This window comes from Bombina bombina, chromosome 8, assembly GCF_027579735.1.
Source record: "Bombina bombina isolate aBomBom1 chromosome 8, aBomBom1.pri, whole genome shotgun sequence".
Lineage (NCBI taxonomy): Eukaryota > Metazoa > Chordata > Amphibia > Anura > Bombinatoridae > Bombina > Bombina bombina.
This window is the reverse complement of record NC_069506.1, coordinates 4,953,133-4,974,831: the sequence shown is the minus strand read 5'-3', so window position 1 is coordinate 4,974,831 and position 21,699 is coordinate 4,953,133. Positions and strand designations below refer to the sequence as shown.

The 21,699-nt window shown below is 38.4% G+C and overlaps 1 protein-coding gene across 1 annotated transcript in view; it reads right to left on the bottom strand.

Moving 5' to 3' along the window:
- Nucleotides 1-21,699, bottom strand: part of LOC128638168 (uncharacterized) — a gene marked incomplete in the record, with an annotated part of 174,028 nt that overhangs the window by 79,128 nt on the left and 73,201 nt on the right. Inside the window, 1 exon segment of the mRNA XM_053690032.1 lies at nucleotides 8,244-8,423. Within this exon segment, the coding sequence (XP_053546007.1) occupies nucleotides 8,244-8,423 (180 nt within the window).

The window sequence follows — 21,699 nt, the reverse complement described above, 5'->3', positions numbered from 1 at the left end:
CAGAATCACTGACGCCTACCCCTCTAGATTCGAGCCACCACTCAAGGCAAGAGTGATATGGCAGAAAAAGGAAAAAAAAGGTAATGCACCTCCAAGGCACTGCTAATGTATGCATTAGTTCTTCCTGAAGATCCTGAAACATGACCCATAATGGGTAGACTGGAATAAAGACGGGCGTCCAAAGATTCTCCTTTGGTGTCCCCTTCCAGTTGCAATTCAGATAACAAAAAGATATCTCTAGATAAAATCCGTCCTAAAGATGGTCGAAGAAGGCGAGCTACAGTGGGCCTCTGCCCACCACCAAACTTGAAACGCAACCCCCCAACGCTAGGTAGACTCTCGATCTCAGAAGGGGATCCAAGTCAGCAAAATAAGACTGACTAGATTCCTACACTGGGACAAACCCAGTAGACTAGACCCTTAGAGCAGAACGGATTTGCCTGAAGATCCAACATATCAATGGGAGGAAAACTTCCAGGAATCCTGGCCCCTTTAGGCATGCCCTCACCAACCTGATGGGCTGCGACCGAAGTCCAAACTGTTCCCACTGGAGATAAGAAAAATGTCCCACAGGATAGGGAGGTCTTGACAAAGACATGAGAGAACTATTCTCTCAACAAGTAGTCCATGAAAATCTGCAAAGACAGATTTGAAACATCTCCACTGCACTGACTCCACCTACACCGAACCTCGGATGGGATGAGGCCTGGCAAAAGGGATGAAGTCCAAACAGGACCCCAAGACAAGTCATCACCCCCCCAACACCGAGCTAGCGATGGACTGAAGTAGGTCTAAAAGGCACGACCTGAAGGGGTTAACCTTAAGGTAAAGTCTACCTGGCTAGGAAGGATAAATTAATGTCCAGGGATCCAACCTGGTGCCTGCACCAGAGAAACTCTGGCCTAGATCCATCTCTGAGGATCGAAGAAGACAGAAAAAGTCCCTAAAAGTCTTCTATCAGACAATACTACGGTAAATCAACCAGCATCGTCAAGCCACGAGAACTATCTGTTACTGTAATCAGAACACTGTCCAATAAACCCCAGATCCCAAACAGAAAACTTAGTATGAATAACGAGATTACTGGGCGAGACGGTCTAAAGGAACCGGATAATACCCCCAGAGGAAGAAAAAAGGAAAGATATCCTCTTCAACAGTAAACCTGTAGTGCTTCCAAACCAAACCCAGAAGAGAGAACTTATATTATCCTCAAAAAGAAGGAGGCAAATCAAGCTCTGCTTGAGTACCCTGGAATCCAAATAGGACAGGAGATCCCTCCCTATACTGGACCCTGAAACAAACAGTGTAATGGAAATATTCTCACACTGCAAAGATACTCCAAAAGACACCTGAAAAAAAAACTTCTCTGTCGCAAGACAAGACAAAAGAAGAAAAACTGCCCAGAAATGCAGGAGGTCCATACAAGACAGAACCTAAAACAGGTCCTTTCTCTCCCTTACTGATAGATGGACCTGCTCAGTCTGGGCCAGAGTAGCTAGAACCAACTCCCTTTCTAGAGAAGAAGGAAAGAGAAAACGTAACCAATATATCTGTCAGTGCAATTCTAGGACTAAACAGAAAATTCTTAAATTACAGCTTCTGCTAGCAGACTGCGAACAGTCCATGACGTAAATCTGACTAAAAAATGTTGAGGGAACCATCACCTCGAACTGAATCGAGACGCTTCCATAGGAAGCCTCCAATAATATTTACAATCGAAGTCGTCAGCGTTTAACATCCCATAAGACGAAACGTCTTCCTATAAAGAGTTTATACAACAACGAAGAGTTCTTAAACAAAAAACTATCCTACCAGATATAAAAGAAAATAGGCAAGTGCACAAAAAGTGATAGCCAACAAGAAATGTGCAAATAAACAGGTCCTGCCTGTCCTACAACACAAACTCCCCTGTAGAGCTCTAGACTGGGATTCTAAAAATAAAAATAAAATGTGTAAACGAGAAAAGAATAGGAACTCCATCCTTCTCCACTCGTCTAATAAAGATCGCTATCTTATTTAGAGGACAGAGATACGACTGACGGATCAGTACTAGGAGTCTCTAACATCGCCAAAACTTCTCTCAAAAGCAAGCGCATGTGTGCCATTCTAAATCTAAATGCTAAATCCTCTTCAGTCGGAGGAATCAAATCAAGAGACTCTGACCCTGGAGGTCCTACCTCTGAAGCCTCAGAGGGAACTGCATCCCCAGATGACTAATTGTATACAATCGTACATTTACATGATGGACCCTGGGCAGAAGTGCATGGATTAACCCTTCGCTTGCATGTAGCAGGAAGAGGTAAAATCGCTAAGGCCCTAGAGATAGCCATGCAAAACTTCAGGTGAAGGAGCAGCGGTACCCCGGGGAAACTGCATGTGTAGGAACAGAAGATTCTAGGGAACACACCTCACGGGACAAGGAATCCTCAGAGGCGGACGGATCAGTGATCTCCAACATCTAAACATTGGTTAATGAGAACACCCTGTTGTGGCATATGGAACATAATTGAGAGGTCTGGACTACTTGATGCTCCTCACAATATACACAGGTATCAAATTCAGTATTAGAGGGATCCCCCTCTAAATTATCAGAAAATTCTCCATAATTCGTCTAATTATAGAAAAGAACAACTGGCACCTTATACCCCCAATGGCTGTGGCCCTCACCACCCCCTATGACCCAGACAGATAGAGAAAATTGCTCCTTGCTGCAGACACACAGTCAGGAATAGGAAATGTGGGAAAAAACGTGACAATACCCGGTCACCCAGTGCGTCATGCAGGACTGCCCCTGCTAAGGAAAAAGCGTGACAGTTTTATAAAACTGCGCAGCTCTCAATATAATAAAAATAAATAACCTGTATGTTCCGTATCAGCCTAGGAGTCCAAACGTCTTACACACAAAGCAGTCAAAATCACATAACAAACATGATTAAACAACCCCACTGGTCAAAAATCCCCCTCAGGGGATATTAACCCTTGATTCTTTACAGATAAAAGGATTCTTACTGTGACCCTGTCTTCTATCATTAACATATGTATAAAAAATGAAACTATCTTACCGGAATCTATGCCATGGAACAGAAACACAGGGGGGTAGTTATCAAGCCGTCTACTTTTCTGCCTTCGCCGGCCCAATACGCCCGCCTAAGCTCGCCTACCTTCGCCGCCGCGGACCTTGAATACGTTCGCCTAAGTTATCAAATAAAGCTGTCAAAAAGCCGCGGGGCGATGAGCAGCGGACTGTGACAGTTATCACTCATCCGATCTCGCTGCCCTTCGGCTTTTTCCCAGCTTTATTGCTAGCCTGTCACTAAGCACTCACACTAAACTACACTGTTCTACCCCCTATACCGGCGCCCCCGGAGCCTCCCGCAACTAAATAAAGTTACTAACCCCTAAACCGCCGCTCCTAGACCCCGCCGCAAGTCTTATAAATGTATTAACCCCTAAACCGCCGCTCCTAGACCCCGCCGCAAGTCTTATAAATGTATTAACCCCTAAACTGCCGCTCCTAGACCCCGCCGCAAGTCTTATAAATGTATTAACCCCTAAACCGCCGCTCCTAGACCCCGCCGCAAGTCTTATAAATGTATTAACCCCTAAACCGCCGCTCCCGGACACCGCTGCCACCTACATTATACCTAGTAACCCCTATCCTGCCCCCCCTATACCGTCGCCCTCTATTATAAAATTATTAACCCCTATCCTGCTGATCCCGCACCTCTCCGCAACTAAATAAATAGTTTAACCCCTAAACCGCCGCTCCATGAACCCGCCGCAACCTATAATAAATTTATTAACCCCTATCCTGCCCCCCACTACGCCGCCGCCACTGTAATAAAATGATTAACCCCTAAACCTAACCCTAACCATAACGCCCCCCTAACTTAAATATTAATTAAATACATCTAAATAAATTAACTCTTATTAACTAAATGAATCCTATTTAAAACTAAATACTTACTTATAAAATAAACCCTAATATAGCTACAATATAAATAATAATTATATTCTAGCTATCTTAGGATTTATATTTATTTTACAGGTACCTTTCAATTTATTTTAACCAGGTACAATAGCTATTAAATAGTTATTAACTATTTAATAGCTTACCTAGCTAAAATAAAGAGAAATGTACCTGTGAAATAAATCCTAACCTAAGTTACAATTACACCTAACACTACACTATACTTTAATAAATTATTCCTATTTAAAAATAAATACTTACCTGTAAAATAAACCCTAAGATAGCTACAATGTAATTAATACTTATATTATAGCTATCTTAGGATTTATATTTAGTTTACAGGTAACTTTGTATTTATTTTAGCTAGTTAGAATAGTTATTAAATAGTTATTTACTATTTAATAACTACCTAGCTAAAAGAAATACAAAATTACCTGTAAAATAAATCCTAACTTAAGTTACAATTAAACCTAATACTACACTATCATTAAATTAACTAAATAAATTAACTACAAATAACTACAATTAAATACAATTACATAAACTAACTAAAGTACAAAAAATAAAAAAAGCTAAGTTACAAAAAATAAAAAAATAAGTTACAAACATGTTAAAAATATTACAACAATTTTAAGCTACTTACACCTAATCTAAGCCCCCTAATAAAATAACAAACCCCCCCAAAATAAAAAAAATCCCTACCCTATTCTAAATTACATAAATTTCAAAGCTCTTTTACCTTACCAGCCCTTAAAAGGGCCATTTGTGGGGGCATGCCCCAAAAAGTTCAGCTCTTTTGCCTGTAAAAGAAAAATACAACCCCCCCCCAACATTAAAACCCACCACCCACATACCCCTAATCTAACCCAAACCCCCCTTACAAAAACCTAACACTAATCCCCTGAAGATCATCCTACCTTGAGTCGTCTTCACTCAGCCGAGCCACCGATGGAACTGAAGAGGACATCCGGAGCGGAAGAAGTTAATCCTCCAAGCGGCGCTGAAGAAATCTTCCATCCGATGAAGTCATCATCCAGGCGGCGCTGAAGAAGTCTTCGATCCGGCCGATGTCATCTTCAAAGAGGCGCTGAAGAGGTCTTCTATCCGGGCGAAGTCATCTTCCAAGCCGGGTCTTGAATCTTCCTTCCGCCGACGCGGAACCACCTTCTTCACCGACGGACTACGACGAATGACGGCTCCTTTAAGGGACGTCATCCAAGATGGCGTCCCCTCAATTCTGATTGGCTGATAGGATTCTATCAGCCAATCGGAATTAAGGTAGGAAAATCTGATTGGCTGATGGAATCAGCCAATCAGATTCAAGTTCAATCCGATTGGCTGATCCAATCAGCCAATCAGATTGAGCTCGCATTCTATTGGCTGATCGGAACAGCCAATAGAATGCGAGCTCAATCTGATTGGCTGATTCCATCAGCCAATCAGATTTTTCCTACCTTAATTCCGATTGGCTGATAGAATCCTATCAGCCAATCGGAATTGAGGGGACGCCATCTTGGATGACGTCCCTTAAAGGAGCCGTCATTCGTCGTAGTCCGTCGGTGAAGAAGGTGGTTCCGCGTCGGCGGAAGGAAGATTCAAGACCCGGCTTGGAAGATGACTTCGCCCGGATAGAAGACCTCTTCAGCGCCTCTTTGAAGATGACATCGGCCGGATCGAAGACTTCTTCAGCGCCGCCTGGATGATGACTTCATCGGATGGAAGATTTCTTCAGCGCCGCTTGGAGGATTAACTTCTTCCGCTCCGGATGTCCTCTTCAGTTCCATCGGTGGCTCGGCTGAGTGAAGACGACTCAAGGTAGGATGATCTTCAGGGGATTAGTGTTAGGTTTTTGTAAGGGGGGTTTGGGTTAGATTAGGGGTATGTGGGTGGTGGGTTTTAATGTTGGGGGGGGGTTGTATTTTTCTTTTACAGGCAAAAGAGCTGAACTTTTTGGGGCATGCCCCCACAAATGGCCCTTTTAAGGGCTGGTAAGGTAAAAGAGCTTTGAAATTTATGTAATTTAGAATAGGGTAGGGATTTTTTTTATTTTGGGGGGATTTGTTATTTTATTAGGGGGCTTAGATTAGGTGTAAGTAGCTTAAAATTGTTGTAATATTTTTAACATGTTTGTAACTTATTTTTTTATTTTTTGTAACTTAGCTTTTTTTATTTTTTGTACTTTAGTTAGTTTATGTAATTGTATTTCATTGTAGTTATTTGTAGGTAGTTTATTTAGTTAATTTAATGATAGTGTAGTATTAGGTTTAATTGTAACTTAAGTTAGGATTTATTTTACAGGTAATTTTGTATTTCTTTTAGCTAGGTAGTTATTAAATAGTTAATAACTATTTAATAACTATTCTAACTAGCTAAAATAAATACAAAGTTACCTGTAAACTAAATATAAATCCTAAAATAGCTATAATATAATTATTAATTACATTGTAGCTATCTTAGGGTTTATTTTACAGGTAAGTATTTATTTTTAAATAGGAATAATTTATTAAAGTATAGTGTAGTGTTAGGTGTAATTGTAACTTAGGTTAGGATTAATTTTACAGGTAAATTTCTCTTTATTTTAGCTAGGTAAGCTATTAAATAGTTAATAACTATTTAATAGTTATTGTACATGGTTAAAATAAATTGAAAGGTACCTGTAAAATAAATATAAATCCTAAGATAGCTAGAATATAATTATTATTTATATTGTAGCTATATTAGGGTTTATTTTAAAGGTAAGTATTTAGTTTTAAATAGGATTCATTTAGTTAATAAGAGTTAATTTATTTAGATTTATTTAATTAATATTTAAGTTAGGGGGCGTTAGGGTTAGGGTTAGACTTAGGTTTAGGGGTTAATAATTTTATTACAGTGGCGGCGGCGTAGTGGGGGGCAGGATAAGGGTTAATAAATTTATTATAGGTGGCGACGGTGTAGGGGGGGCAGATTAGGGGTTAATACATTTAATATAGGTTGCGGCGGGTTCAGGGAGCGGCGGTTTAGGGGTTAATACATTTATTATAGTTGCGGTGGGCTCCGGGAGCGGCGGTTTAGGGGTTAATACATTTATTATAGTTGCGGTGGGCTCCGGGAGCGGCGGTTTAGGGGGTAATAACTTTATTTAGTTGCGGCAGTGTAGGGGGGGTCAGATTAGCGGTGTTTAGACTCGGGGTACATGTTAGGGTGTTAGGTGTAGACAGCTCCCATAGAAATCAATGGGATGTCTGTCAGCAGCGAACTTGTACTTTCGCTATGGTCAGACTCCCATTGATTCCTATGGGATCCGCCGCCTCCAGGGGTGGCAGATTGAAAACCAGGTACGCTGGGCCGTAAAAGTGCCGAGCGTACCTGCTAGTTTTTTGATAGCTAGCAAAAGTAGTGAGAATGTGCCGCACTTGTGTGCGGAACATCTGGAGTGACGTAAGAATCGATCTGTGTCGGACTGAGTCCGGCGGATCGAAGCTTACGTCACAAAATTCTACTTTTGCCAGTCTCGAGCCTTTGATAACTAAGGCGAATCAGCCTCGCCACAAATACGCTGCGGAATTCCAGCGTATTTGAGGTTGACGGCTTGATAACTACCCCCCACAGTCCTTTAAGTTTGACAGATCGTAGCCTCGCTTCTGACAAGGACTTGAGTGAAGAAAAGCAGGCAGGGAAACTCGTCAATACTGATTGCTTAGGAGCTGTTAATATGAGTCGGGATGGTTTTGCAGAAAGACTCTGCCTGTATCTCCAGACTCTAACTTTTATCAATGCTCTCACTGAGAGGCTGACAAGACTACTTAAAACTTCAGTCCCATCCCGAAGGGTACTGCCCTCCATAAGGAACTACTCCAAAATCTTCTGACACTTCTTTGCCAACACTACTGCGCAGAAAGGCAAAGAATGACTGGGGGATGAGGGAAGTGGGGGAGGTATTTAAGCCTTTGGCTGGGGTGTCTTTGCCTTTTCCTGGTGGCCAGGTTCAGTATTCCCACAAGTAATGAATGCAGCTGTGGACTCTCCCTGTATTAAGAAGGAAACAGAGCATATTATCTTTACACTAGAATCTATAGAACTGCTACAAAAACATTTAGAACAGTCTTATGTATTGCATCTGCCTTCTGTCCCTATTTGCTATAAACTCAAATGCAGTTGAGTCTCAGGAGAGCTTGGGTGGTCGTTCTCTTGTTATTAGATATCACTATGGCTATTGTCAGGGCGTATCTGAAGATTCGGAGACAAAAGGATAACAAGAGGTGGCACTTGCTGATATTTATAGGTCTCATACCTGTTTCAGCAAACCACTGAGCTCTCCTCGTTCTAACTGGTCTTGTAGTTTCAACCTCTCCTCTGACATCTGCTTCCTGTAGACTTGCTCCAGCTCTGCTTGTTTTTCTTGGCAATCCTTTATAAATGTTGTGTCTTCTGTCGCCTTCTCTTCATTTGGTACCAGTGACAGGGATTTTGGCTACAAGACAAACAAAAGAATATGGCACCGCCGCCCTAAATAACATATTATGTGTAAGAACCCCAAATCCCAGAAGCCAACCAGAGCTAAAGCGAAGGATTGGTGCATTGTACATAGAGGAATATAGAATTAGAATTCCTTAAGACAACCACATACAGAGCATAATAATAAGCATTAGTGCAATATATTAGTTACAACATGTATACATTACCTATATCTCACTTACAGCATGTATACATTACCTATATCACACTTACAGCATGCATACATTACCTATATTACACTTACAGCATGTATACATTACCTATATCTCACTTACAGCATGTATACATTACCTATATCACACTTACAGCATGTATACATTACCTATATCACACTTACAGCATGTATACATTACCTATATCACACTTACAGCATGTATACATTACCTATATCACACTTACAGCATGTATACATTACCTATATCACACTTACAGCATGTATACATTACCTATATTACACTTGCAGCATGTATACATTACCTATATCACACTTACAGCATGCATACATTACCTATATCACACTTACAGCATGTATACATTACCTATATCTCACTTACAGCATGTATACATTACCTATATCACACTTACAGCATGCATACATTACCTATATTACACTTACAGCATGTATACATTACCTATATCTCACTTACAGCATGTATACATTACCTATATCACACTTACAGCATGTATACATTACCTATATCACACTTACAGCATGTATACATTACCTATATCACACTTACAGCATGTATACATTACCTATATCACACTTACAGCATGTATACATTACCTATATCACACTTACAGCATGTATACATTACCTATATTACACTTGCAGCATGTATACATTACCTATATCACACTCACAGCATATATACATTACATATATCACACTTACAGCATGTATACATTACATATATCAGACTTACAGCATGTATACATTACCTATATCACACTTGCAGCATATATACATTACATATATCACACTTACAGCATGTATACATTACATATATCAGACTTACAGCATGTATACATTACCTATATCACACTTACAGCATATATACATTACCTATATCACACTCACAGCATATATACATTACATATATCACACTTATAGCATGTATACATTACCTATATTACACTTGCACATTAAAATTGCATAAACAGCTGCTATTTATTCTCTAAAGCTACAAACCAGTATGTTTTACTACCTCAGAATGGGAATGTAACTAAACAGTCGATAAAACAATTAACACTACATGAAAGTCAAGTTGAAAACTACAGTAATTAGTATGCGTGGGTTGAAAATGAGCATCCTATGTCCTATCAATGCACTTGCAGTGGGTCATATTCATAATAAACGTTAATACAAAAGTTCTGAAGGGTTTTAAAAGAAACAAACCGCTAGATTTAGAGTTCTGCAGCCAAAGGGGTGCGTTAGCTACTCGTGCTTTTTTCCCCCGCACCTTTTAAATACAGCTGGTATTGAGAGTTCACAGAAGGGCTGCGTTAGGCTCCAAAAAGGGAGCGTATAGCATATTTACCGCCACTGCAACTCTCAATACCAGCGATGCTTACGGACGCGGCCAGCTTCAAAAACGTGCTCGTGCACGATTCCCCCATAGGAAACAATGGGGCCGTTTGAGCTGAAAAAAACCTAACACCTGCAAAAAAGCAGCGTTCAGCTCTTAACGCAGCCCCATTGTTTCCTATGGGGAAACACTTCCTAAGTCTGCACCTAACACCCTAACATGAACACTGAGTCTAAACACCCCTAACCTTACACTTATTAACCTCTAATATGCTGCCCCCGCTATCGCTGACCCCTGCATATTTTTTTTAACCCCTAATCTGCCGCTCCGTACACCGCCGCCACCTACGTTATCCCTATGTACCCCTAATCTGCTGCCCCTAACACCGTCGACCCCTATATTATATTTATTAACCCCTAATCTGCCGCCCCCAACGTCGCCTCCACCTACCTACAATTATTAACCCCTAATCTGCCGACCGGACCTCACCGCTACTATAATAAAGTTATTAACCCCTAATCCGCCTCACTCCCACCTCAATAACCCTATAATAAATAGTATTAACCCCTAATCTGCCCTCCCTAACATCTGCGACACCTAACTTCAAGTATTAACCCCTAATCTGCTGACCGGACCTCGCCGCTACTCTAATAAATTTATTAACCCCTAGAGCTAAGTCTAACCCTAACACCCCCCTAAGTTAAATATAATTTAAATCTAACTAAATAAATTAACTCTTTTTAAATAAATTATTCCTATTTAAAGCTAAATACTTACCTGTAAAATAAACCCTAATATAGCTACAATATAAATAATAATTATATTGTAGCTATTTTAGGATTTATATTTATTTTACAGGCAACTTTGTATTTATTTTAACCAGGTACAATAGCTATTAAATAGTTAATAACTATTTAATAGCTACCTAGTTAAAATAATTACAAAATTACCTGTAAAATAAATCCTAACCTAAGTTACAATTAAACCTAACACTACACTATCAATAAATTAATTAAATAAAATACCTACAATTATCTACAATTAAACCTAACACTACACTATCATTAAATTAATATTACCTACAAATACCTACAAATAAATACAATTAAATAAACTAACTAAAGTACAAAAAATAAAAAAACAATTTACAAACATAATAAAAATATTACAACAATTTTAAGCTAATTACACCTACTCTAAGCCCCCTAATAAAATAACAAAGCCCCCCAAAATAAAAAAAATGCCATACCCTATTCTAAAATTAAAATGGAAAAGCTCTTTTACCTTACCAGCCCTTAAAAGGGCTTTTTGCGGGGCATGCCCCAAAGAATTCTGCTCTTTTGCCTGTAAAAAAAAACATACAATACCCCCCCCCCAACATTACAACCCACCACCCACGTACCCCTAATCTAACCCAAACCCCCCTTAAAAAACCTAACACTAAGCCCCTGAAGATCTTCCTACCTTATCTTCACCATGCCGGGTATCACCGATCGGTCCAGAAGAGGCTCCGAAGCCTTCATCCTATCCGGCAAGAAGAAGTCCAGAAGAGGCTCCAAAGTCTTCATCCTATCCGGGCAGAAGAGGAGATCCGGACCGGCAAACATCTTCATCCAAGCGGCATCTTCTATCTTCATCCATCCGACGATGAGCGGCTCCATCTTCGAGACCTCCGGCACGGATCCATCCTCTTCTTCCGACGTCCTAACACAGAATGAAGGTTCCTTTAATCTTGGATGACGTCCCTCGAATTCCGATTGGCTGATAGGATTTTGGGGGGCTTTGTTATTTTATTAGGGGGCTTAGAGTAGGTGTAATTAGCTTAAAATTGTTGTAATATTTTTCTAATGTTTGTAAATTATTTTTTTATTTTTTGTAACTTAGTTCTTTTTTTATTTTTTGTACTTTAGTTAGTTTATTTAATTGTATTTATTTGTAGGTATTTTATGTAATTAATTTATTGATAGTGTAGTGTTAGATTTAATTGTAGATAATTGTAGGTGTTTTATTTAATTAATTTATTGATAGTGTAGTGTTAGGTTTAATTGTAACTTAGGTTAGGATTTATTTTACAGGTAATTTTATAATTATTTTAACTAGGTAGCTATTAAATAGTTATTAACTATTTAATAGCTATTGTACCTGGTTAAAATAAATACAAAGTTACCTGTAAAATAAATATTAATCCTAAAATAGCTACAATATAATTATTATTTATATTGTAGCTATATTAGGGTTTATTTTACAGGTAAGTATTTAGCTTTAAATAGGAATAATTTATTTAATAAGAGTTAATTTATTTCGTTAGATAAAAATTATATTTAATTTAGGGGGGTGTTAGTGTTAGGGTTAGACTTAGCTTTAGGGGTTAATAAATTTATTAGAGTAGCGGCGAGGTCCGGTCGGCAGATTAGGGGTTAATACTTGAAGTTAGGTGTCGGTGATGTTAGGGAGGGCAGATTAGGGGTTAATACTATTTATTATAGGGTTATTGAGGCGGGAGTGAGGCGGATTAGGGGTTAATAACTTTATTATAGTAGCGGTGAGGTCCGGTCAGCAGATTAGGGGTTAATAATTGTAGGTAGGTGGCGGCGACGTTGGGGGTGGCAGATTAGGGGTTAATAAATATAATATAGGGGTTGGCGGTGTTAGGGGCAGCAGATTAGGGGTACATAGGGATAACGTAGGTTGTGGCGGTGTGCGGTCGGCAGATTAGGGGTTAAAAAAAATTATTAGAGTGGTGGCGATGTGGGGGAACTCGGTTTAGGGGTACATAGGTAGTTTATGGGTGTTAGTGTACTTTAGAGTACAGTAGTTAAGAGCTTTATAAACCGGCGTTAGCCCAGAAAGCTCTTAACTCCTGGCTTTTCTCTGCGGCTGGAGTCTTGTTGTTAGATTTCTAACGCTCACTTCAGCCAAGACTCTAAATACCGGCGTTAGAAAGATCCCATTGAAAAGATAGAATACGCAAATGGCGTAAGGGGATCTGCAGTATGAAAAAGTTGCGGCTGGAAAGTGAGCGTTAGACCCTTTAATGACTGACTCTAAATACCAGCGGGCGGCCAAAACCAGTGTTAGGAGCCCCTAACGCTGGTTTTGACGGCTAACGCCAAACTCTAAATCTAGGCGTAAATGTTGCAAATATACTTCTAACTTAATGTAATATGCTTTGCTCTTCATTTTAAATGTAACTTTTCTAGTTCAACATTCTGGATCTTTATCCCCATGTCAAATGGACCGTGCCCTCTCCCTTCATTTACTTCTAACAGCCACCACCAGTAGGGGGCAGCCTAGATCCCCCTCATACTTACCATGCACAAACTTCTTCCACAAATAATTTAAATGGGCATTAAATACTTCTTGTTTTGTGTATAGATTGTGTTTATCCCACACAGAGCTGTAAATCTGAATTACACAATTATTTTTTGGGGGCCCATTTATCAAGCTCAGTATGAAGCTTGAAGCCCTGTGTTTCTGTCACGCCTTCAGACTCGCCAGAAACACCAGTTTTTTTTTTTTAATATGTTTATTTATTTTTCATTCACTATCAATATAACTGTAACAGAGCTCATTTGCTCATATTTTGCACCACGCAGGGTAAGAAAGAAATTTTTTTTTTTCCAATCATGTATACAGAAATAAAAAGATAAATATCTAGCATTTATGCCTAGACAATAACCAGGTTCCGTGCCCATTACCTTATGGACATCACACAGTAAATAAACATTGTAAGTAGGCTAAAGAAAAAAAAAAAAAAAAAGGAAGAAGAAAAAAAAAGCAAAAATGCTGTGTTGCGTCTAAATACAATTATTACATTTTGTTCTCATTAACCAGATCGGAAAAAAGAAGAAAAAGAGAAAGAAAAATAGCAAAAAAAAAAAAAAAAAAAAAAAAAAAAAGCCACCTCCTCCTCCACCACGCCACGTAAAGGTGTCTTATAATCTAAGAGTCCCCCAATTTTTCAAAGCCAAGATACTGGAAATAGTTCTCTTAATATCAGACCTTCAAAGTAGTCTGTTTTGTGGAATGCCTTAGTAAGTATATATTGCATGGGAAGCGGATATGTCTGGATAATATTTTCCCACTTATTGAAAAAGCATTGGGTTGGTTTATTGTGTAGGTTTGACACATTATATTGTTCGAATATGATCTGTTGTCTCACTGCTTCTAGGAAAATCTTAAAAGGTATTGTTCTGGTCTGCTTCCAATTTCTTAGAATTAAATTCCGACCTATAAGTATAATAGTATTGACCAAATCATAGTTCTGAGCTGTTATGTTTAGAAAAAAGATGTTTATAGGTTCCAGAACTAAATGTTCAGGGCAAAATTTATTTAGCCAAAAGTTAACCTTCTGCCAGAATTGCCTTATTTTGGGGCATAACCAGAAACAATGCATCAGATCAGCCCTAGGCATTGAGCATTTGTGGCATATTCCCGAGCTTTCTGAAGACCAAGTTTTCTCTGTGAAAAAAATCACAAAAAGACAAAGGCGCCTCCTAGTGTAATACAGTTGGTGAAAGAGATTTGATAGGTAATCAAAAAGGTACTCACAAGTGGAGCAGCACCCAATTGTGCTAAATCAAACAGACTGGGATCTCACAGTGTCCCAGCTCACTGACACTGCAAGGAAACTGGTTTCTCCAATGTCTTGCCGGACTGACAGAGCTCAGACTCTCACAAAGAGGTTTACATAAAACCAAATTTTATTAATAAAATAAAAATCTCAGTGTCTCATGACACTAGATATTAAAAGAACAAGCAACGCGTTTCTCAGACTGCTGTCTGTTTCATCAGGCTTCTGAGAGAAGCCTGATGAAACAGACAGCAGTCTGAGAAACGCGTTGCTTGTTCTTTTAATATCTAGTGTCATGAGACACTGAGATTTTTATTTTATTAATAAAATTTGGTTTTATGTAAACCTCTTTGTGAGAGTCTGAGCTCTGTCAGTCCGGCAAGACATTGGAGAAACCAGTTTCCTTGCAGTGTCAGTGAGCTGGGACACTGTGAGATCCCAGTCTGTTTGATTTAGCACAATTGGGTGCTGCTCCACTTGTGAGTACCTTTTTGATTACCTATCAAATCTCTTTCACCAACTGTATTACACTAGGAGGCGCCTTTGTCTTTTTGTGATTTTTTTCACAGAGAAAACTTGCTCTTAGATCCTGATTTCCCTGACAAAGCAGCTGACTCCAGTCATCATCTGTGTTCCTGATCATTGATCATCCTGGTATTTGATCACATTCATCATTTGGGACTATACCCACCCCAATTGGGACATTTACCATCTATATAACATTGCAGAAGAAGACAGCATTTCCAGATAAGAACCTTTCAGGAATTTCTTATTACTGTATTTGTTATTATTTGTGTTGTATCCTATGTTTCTCATAGTCCCATATTTATAAGAATTGTTTCACTTTTGTTTACATTATTCCGTATAGTATATTTTATTATAGTTATTATATGTAATATCTTGTTCTCTTCTCTCTTAGCCTATTTACATAATAATCATATAAGGTCCTGTGCGCCCCCTAGTAGTAACACACCCTTAGTGTTACTGATTGTTTCTGAAGACCATACTGCCAATCTTTTTGGCGAAATATAGGCGTTGTTAAGTAATTTTAGAAAAGATTCGTGCCAAGAGGAACGGAGGGGGGCTTTAATCAGCCATTGGATACCCTTCTTAATGTGATCCCCGTTAAGTTCTGGGAAATGTTTTGCCCAATAACCTATATATTGTTCATTATTTAATTGACCTTGTTTTGCCAATAAAATTTTGTATAATAATGATATTGAGTGCTTTCCTTGCTTGTATATATTGATATAGTCTCCAATTTGTTTAAAACCTACTGGCCAATTCCCTAACTTAGCTTTCTTGTTAGCAAAGTGGCGTAGCTGGAGATATGCGAAAAAGCTCTCCTTCTTGGGGAGATCAAATTCTCTAGCAATACTCTCAAAGGTTCTTAAATTAAACCTTTGGTCAAAGACTTGTAGAAATTTGTCAAATCCTTTATCCGCCCATTCTTTAAATACCTGATAGTCGCATCCGGCTATAAACTTGGGGTTCCCTCTGATCGGAAGATAGGGGGAAATAGAAAAATTAATTTTAAGATATTTACATGTCATTTGCCATGCTTTAATCACGTTGTATATACTGATAAATCTTTTGGTGCTGTCTGGGAGTTCTATAAGAGTGCAATGTAAAATTGCTTTACATGCAAACGGATATATTAAGCTCTCTTCCAGAGTTAAGTTAGTTAGTACCTCGGTTGACAGAAGCCAATCCACCGCATTCCGAGCCAAAATGGCCATGTTATATAATCTAATGTCCGGGAAAGCTAGCCCCCCATGTTCCCTCAGTTGTGACAATTTTTTAATGGCTATCATGTGTCGCGACTTGCTCCAAAGAAATTTAGCACATAATTGATTGAATATTTTAATGTCTTTTGCCTTAATGAATAATGGCAAATTATTCATAATATAAATTATCTGAGGGAATAGGATAGATTTAATCATAGCTATTTTAGCAGACAAGGAAATAGGGAGTAGTGCCCATCTTTGCAACTTGCTTTTAAGTCGTGAAAAGAAGGGCGTAAAGTTAAGTCTATACCAACAATTAGGATCTTTATGTAACATGATTCCTAGATATCTAATCTTTGTAACCTCTCTTAGCTCATATTGTTTCTTGCTATCCATGTTTTTGTGTATCCATAGAATCTCTGATTTAAGCGTATTGACTTTGTAGCCCGAAATACTACTAAATAAATCTAATTCCTTGAACGCAGTAGGGATATTTCTATGTGTTTGTTGGAAATAAAGAAGTAGATCATCAGCATATAAGGCAAGCACAAACTTCTGAGATCCAATCTTTATTCCCTCCAGTTCTTGTCTGAGATAAATTGCTAGTGGCTCAATGGCTACATTAAATAGGAGGGGTGATAAGGGACACCCCTGGCGCGTTCCCTTCTCTAATCTGAAAAAATCTGATTGAGTATTGTTGACCAGTATCGAAGAGATGGGGTAGTTGTATATGGCTTTAATGAATTCAATCAATTTACCTGAGAAGCCAAACTTTTCAAGGGAAATATACAAATGTTCCCATATTATAGAGTCAAATGCCTTCTCCGCGTCGACCACAACCATAGCAAGATCATCATGATACGCTGGTTTTTCCTTATGCAATTTGTTCCAGAAATATTCTATTAGCATATATGTTTTACGAATGTTTTTTGTTGGTGATCTATCATACATAAAACCGGCCTGATCTTGATGTATAATTTTACATAGTATTTCCTTCAAACGATTTGCAATTATTACTGTTAATAGTTTATAGTCTGTATTCAACAGAGAGATAGGTCTGTATGACCCTGGATCTGATAAGATTTTGTCTTTTTTTGGGATAAGGGTTATGATCGACGCGGAGAAAAATCGAGACATTATTTTCCCATCTATGAAATATGAGTTAAATAAACAAGTCAGTATGGGTGCTATATCTGTCTTCAACATTCTATAGAACTCCGCGGGTATTTGATCAGGCCCGGGAGCTTTTCCAAGTTTAGAATCTTCAATTGCTTTTATGACTTCGGCTAACGATATGGGATCATTTATTGACTTAGCTTGCTCTAGTGTAATCTGTGGACACTCAATCTTATCCCAGAATATCTTACTTACTTCTGTATCTATAATTTTGGCAGCATATATGTTCTTATAATAATCTAGGAAAACCTTACTAATATCGTTCATTTGGGTGAAGTTCTGGCCTCCCCAGCTAATATTCCCGATCACATTCTTCTGGTTCCTAGCTTTGTCTAGCCTAGCCAAATATTTAACAGATTTCCCATAGCGTCCGCCATAAATAGCGCTCATTCTAGCTTCCTGCTGTATGTTTTTTGCAGCCATAAATAGATCTCTTTCTTGGCGTGCACTATGATACTTATCCCAGTGCTTTTTTAATGGATTATTTATATAGTTTTGATATGCCCTCGAGACCGTTTTTGTCAATTGATTTTCCCGAGCCCTAATCTTTTTTTTTTTGCTGACCATGTGTAGTTTGATCTCCCCTCTTAGAAAGGCCTTTGCTGCCTCCCAAAACACCTCATATTTATTCGCATAACCTTGATTATTTATACAATACTCACGCCACTTGCTCTTTATCCACATTTGAAATGCTTTATCATTTATCATATACTTTGGAAAATAGAAATTATTTCCTTTGATCCCCTGGCTTTCTCTATTCCCTACTGATAACGTTAATATGGCATGGTCCGATAATATGATTTCACCGATTTCTGCACTCACATCATCTCTCAAAAGAGCATTAGAAATTAAGAAAAAGTCAATACGGGAGAAGGATCTGTGCGCGTGTGACTCACAGGTGAAGCTTTTGCCCGCAGGGTGGTGGACACGCCATATGTCGTGAAGTTTTAATTCCTTGCATATTTGGAAAAACAGTCTAGAATTCTGTGTTGACCTACCCCTCTGCTTATAAGGGAATCTATCCAATGAAGGTATTGGGGTTAGATTGAAGTCACCCGCTAATATTACATTGGGTGTTTCATGCAGAATTAATCTTGCAATTATATCATTCCAAAACAATTGGTCTGAGGTATTAGGGCCATAAACATTACACAGTACATATTTTACATTAAAAATTTCTATGTTAAGGATAATCCATCTATTATTGACATCTAGTTGTATATCATGAATTCTATATTCCAGATCCTTGCTAATTAAGAAAGCAACCCCTCTTTTCCTCCCGGCACAATCTGATGCTATAACTTGTCCAACCCATTTGCACTTAAGTTTCTGCGCTTCAATACTTTTGAGATGTGTTTCCTGCACCCATGCTATATCAGGATTCAGTTTGGCAAGATGCTTAATCACTAACTTCCTCTTTTTAGGTGACGTGATCCCACCTATGTTCCATGAAACGAACTTAATCATCCTCATCTTATTTGTCTGAGTGTATTAGTACCCCTCTAATACGCAATTTAAACTTTATATATGTTTGGAGGAGGAGGAGGAGGGAGGTAGCGAGTGCAAGAAAGGGGGAGGCAGAGGAGAGGCAAGCGGGAGAGAAAAAGAAGAGAAAAAAAAAAAAAGAGAAAAAAGGAAGAAAACAATAAAACTCACTAAGTATTAAAAACATTTTCGAATTCGGAAACATTTGCTTAAAAGTCCTAGATAAAGTACAGATAACCTTTATTATATTCAAGATATTTGTCGCGTTTTGCAAATTTCTCTAGCTTCGGCTATATTATTTATAATGATATTTCCTCCTGCTTCCTCCAAGACTATTCTGGCAGGGTACATTAATCTAGCCTTAAGTCCTGCATTGATTAGTTTAGAACAATATGGGGCCAGATCTTTTCTTTTCATTGAGGTTTCGCTAGAATAATCTTGGAATATCAGAATTTTTACTTGGCCCAGAAAAAAATTCCCTAGTTTCCTATACGCTCTTAAGATATTAATCTTATCTTGATAACTTAAGTACTTTATTAGGACAGGTCTGTTATAATTTTCTCTCATGTTACTTCTATTTGTACCTAATCGGTGCGCCCTTTCAACTACAATGGGGGCTTTATCAATAGAAATACCCAGAGCGAGAGGTAATGTGGAACTAGTAAAGGTTATAAGGTCTAGATAGTCCTCATTCTCTGGGAGGCCAATCATTTTTAAGTTGTTTCGTCTTGAACGATCTTCTAATTCATGTATTTTGTCTCGCAATGTGGTCAGTATTTTGCTATTATCTGCTATGCTTTTTTCTTGTTTATATAATATGTCTTCATTACTGGACACTCTCTCCTCCACTTCAGTGAGGCGGGTAGAGAATTGTTTAAATTCTATCATTATATTTGCCATTTGATTTTTAAGCATTTCGAACTGTGGCAAAAAAATTTCAGACATTTGGGCTAGAAGGGGCTGCGTATCATTTTTAGGTGGTGTAAGTTCTAAGGCACTGTCTAGATGTGTTTCAGATGTTCTTGTTCTTCTATCTTTTGGTTTGGCGGGCATAGCCGGGGAATGGTGTTTATTGTGAGTGATATATTTGTCCATGTACTGTGAACCGTGACACTAATATACCTGTGTCTTTCTTTTTTATTACCCTTTTCTCTTTTTTTCTTTTTTTTTTCCTTCTCTTCCTTCCTTCCCTTTATATTTCCCCTGTATAGTGTAGGTGAGGGTGAGATAATGTTATGAACTATTTAATACAGGATAAGAGTGCATACCCATATATGTGAGAAAGTGAATAAAACAAAACCAACAAAAGTGATCTGTGTGTATGTAAAAAAAAAAAAACAAAAAAAAAAAAACAACAACTATGTGACTATATTTCTGGGTAGGGTCAAAAATTAGCCTTGCATTAATCAAAAAAACATATTCCGTGCATCAAAAAACAAACAAAAAAAAAACCTTAAAATTAAATTTCCCCGCTGTCCTTAAACAGAGCTATATAACCTTATAGCTTTTTAGCCTTAGAAAAAGTTATAGCTGGAAATAATTTAAACTAAAGCCTTTAGCCAAAGTTACCTTACTGAACCACTATTTGTGAGAGAATAAAGTGAAAAGATACTACTTTTTTTTTTTTTTTTTTTTTGCAGCAATTAAGTTCTTACTGGAAAATTATTTGCAAATCCCAGCTAACATGGCAATTTATTTGCTAGCCTATAAAAATTTCATAGCAGACCCTTCTAGGATATATATTCTTTTTATGTAGTCTAATATGCAAAGCCTTTAGACCCCTTCAGGCCTCTTCTAACATAGCAATCAATGTAAATAATTTTTTATAACATAACATTCAGCAATAGAAATAAAGGTATAAGCAACATTCAAACAGTTTATACTATAAGAGAAGATCTTTTTCTTTGCTTGATCTATGCAGCCTACCACAGCCCTATCTTAAACCATGCGTGTTGTCACCACATTTATTAAACACTTATTATGCCCTCTTGTAGTTTAAATCAGTGACACACACATTAAAGTGATTGTCTTAGAGCTTAAGCAAAGTTCCTTGAGGAAAGTTCTTAAATTTTTTCTGCTTATACTCTTTCTCCTTTTTTTTTCCCCTCTTCCTCTCTTCTCTTCCTTTCACTTCTCCTTTTCTTTCTCTTTCCTTTTTTCTTTTTTTTTTTTTTTCTTTTGAGTATAGAAAGTTCCTTTTGTAGGAAGTTTAGCAACCGTTATTTTATATAGTGTAGAATATGATGCTTTATATAGTTAATAACACTTTTGGCTAAAGTAGTGAGAAGTGGAAAAAGGAAAACTCGTGCACAGCTAAAATATCTTAATCACTACTAAGATACTTGCTCAGTTCCTTTAGATATTCCTGGTGTGGTCTCTGTCAACTGGGGTGTGGCAATCAACCATCCGCTGGGCCGCTTGTAACCTGGGCTAAGGTAGGTACCGTTCCAACCCTCGTGCGACTTACGATTTGTTGCGTTGCGGCTCCTATATCCGACTGCGATTATCACCTAGAGCGTGGCATTCAACCACCTGTTTGCCAGCCTGTTCTGTTATAACTACCGCTGACCCTCCTTGTGGCTTGCGGCTGGCAGTTCTTGCAGCAGGGTAGTATCTCCGGCTCAGAGCGTCAGCTCCGTCTTGACCGGCCCGATCTTTTAACGTTGGTCTGGCCTCCCACGACCTCCTCCGCGGTTCTCGGCCTCTGGGGTCGCCGCCCCACTCTGTACACTTCCGACCTCC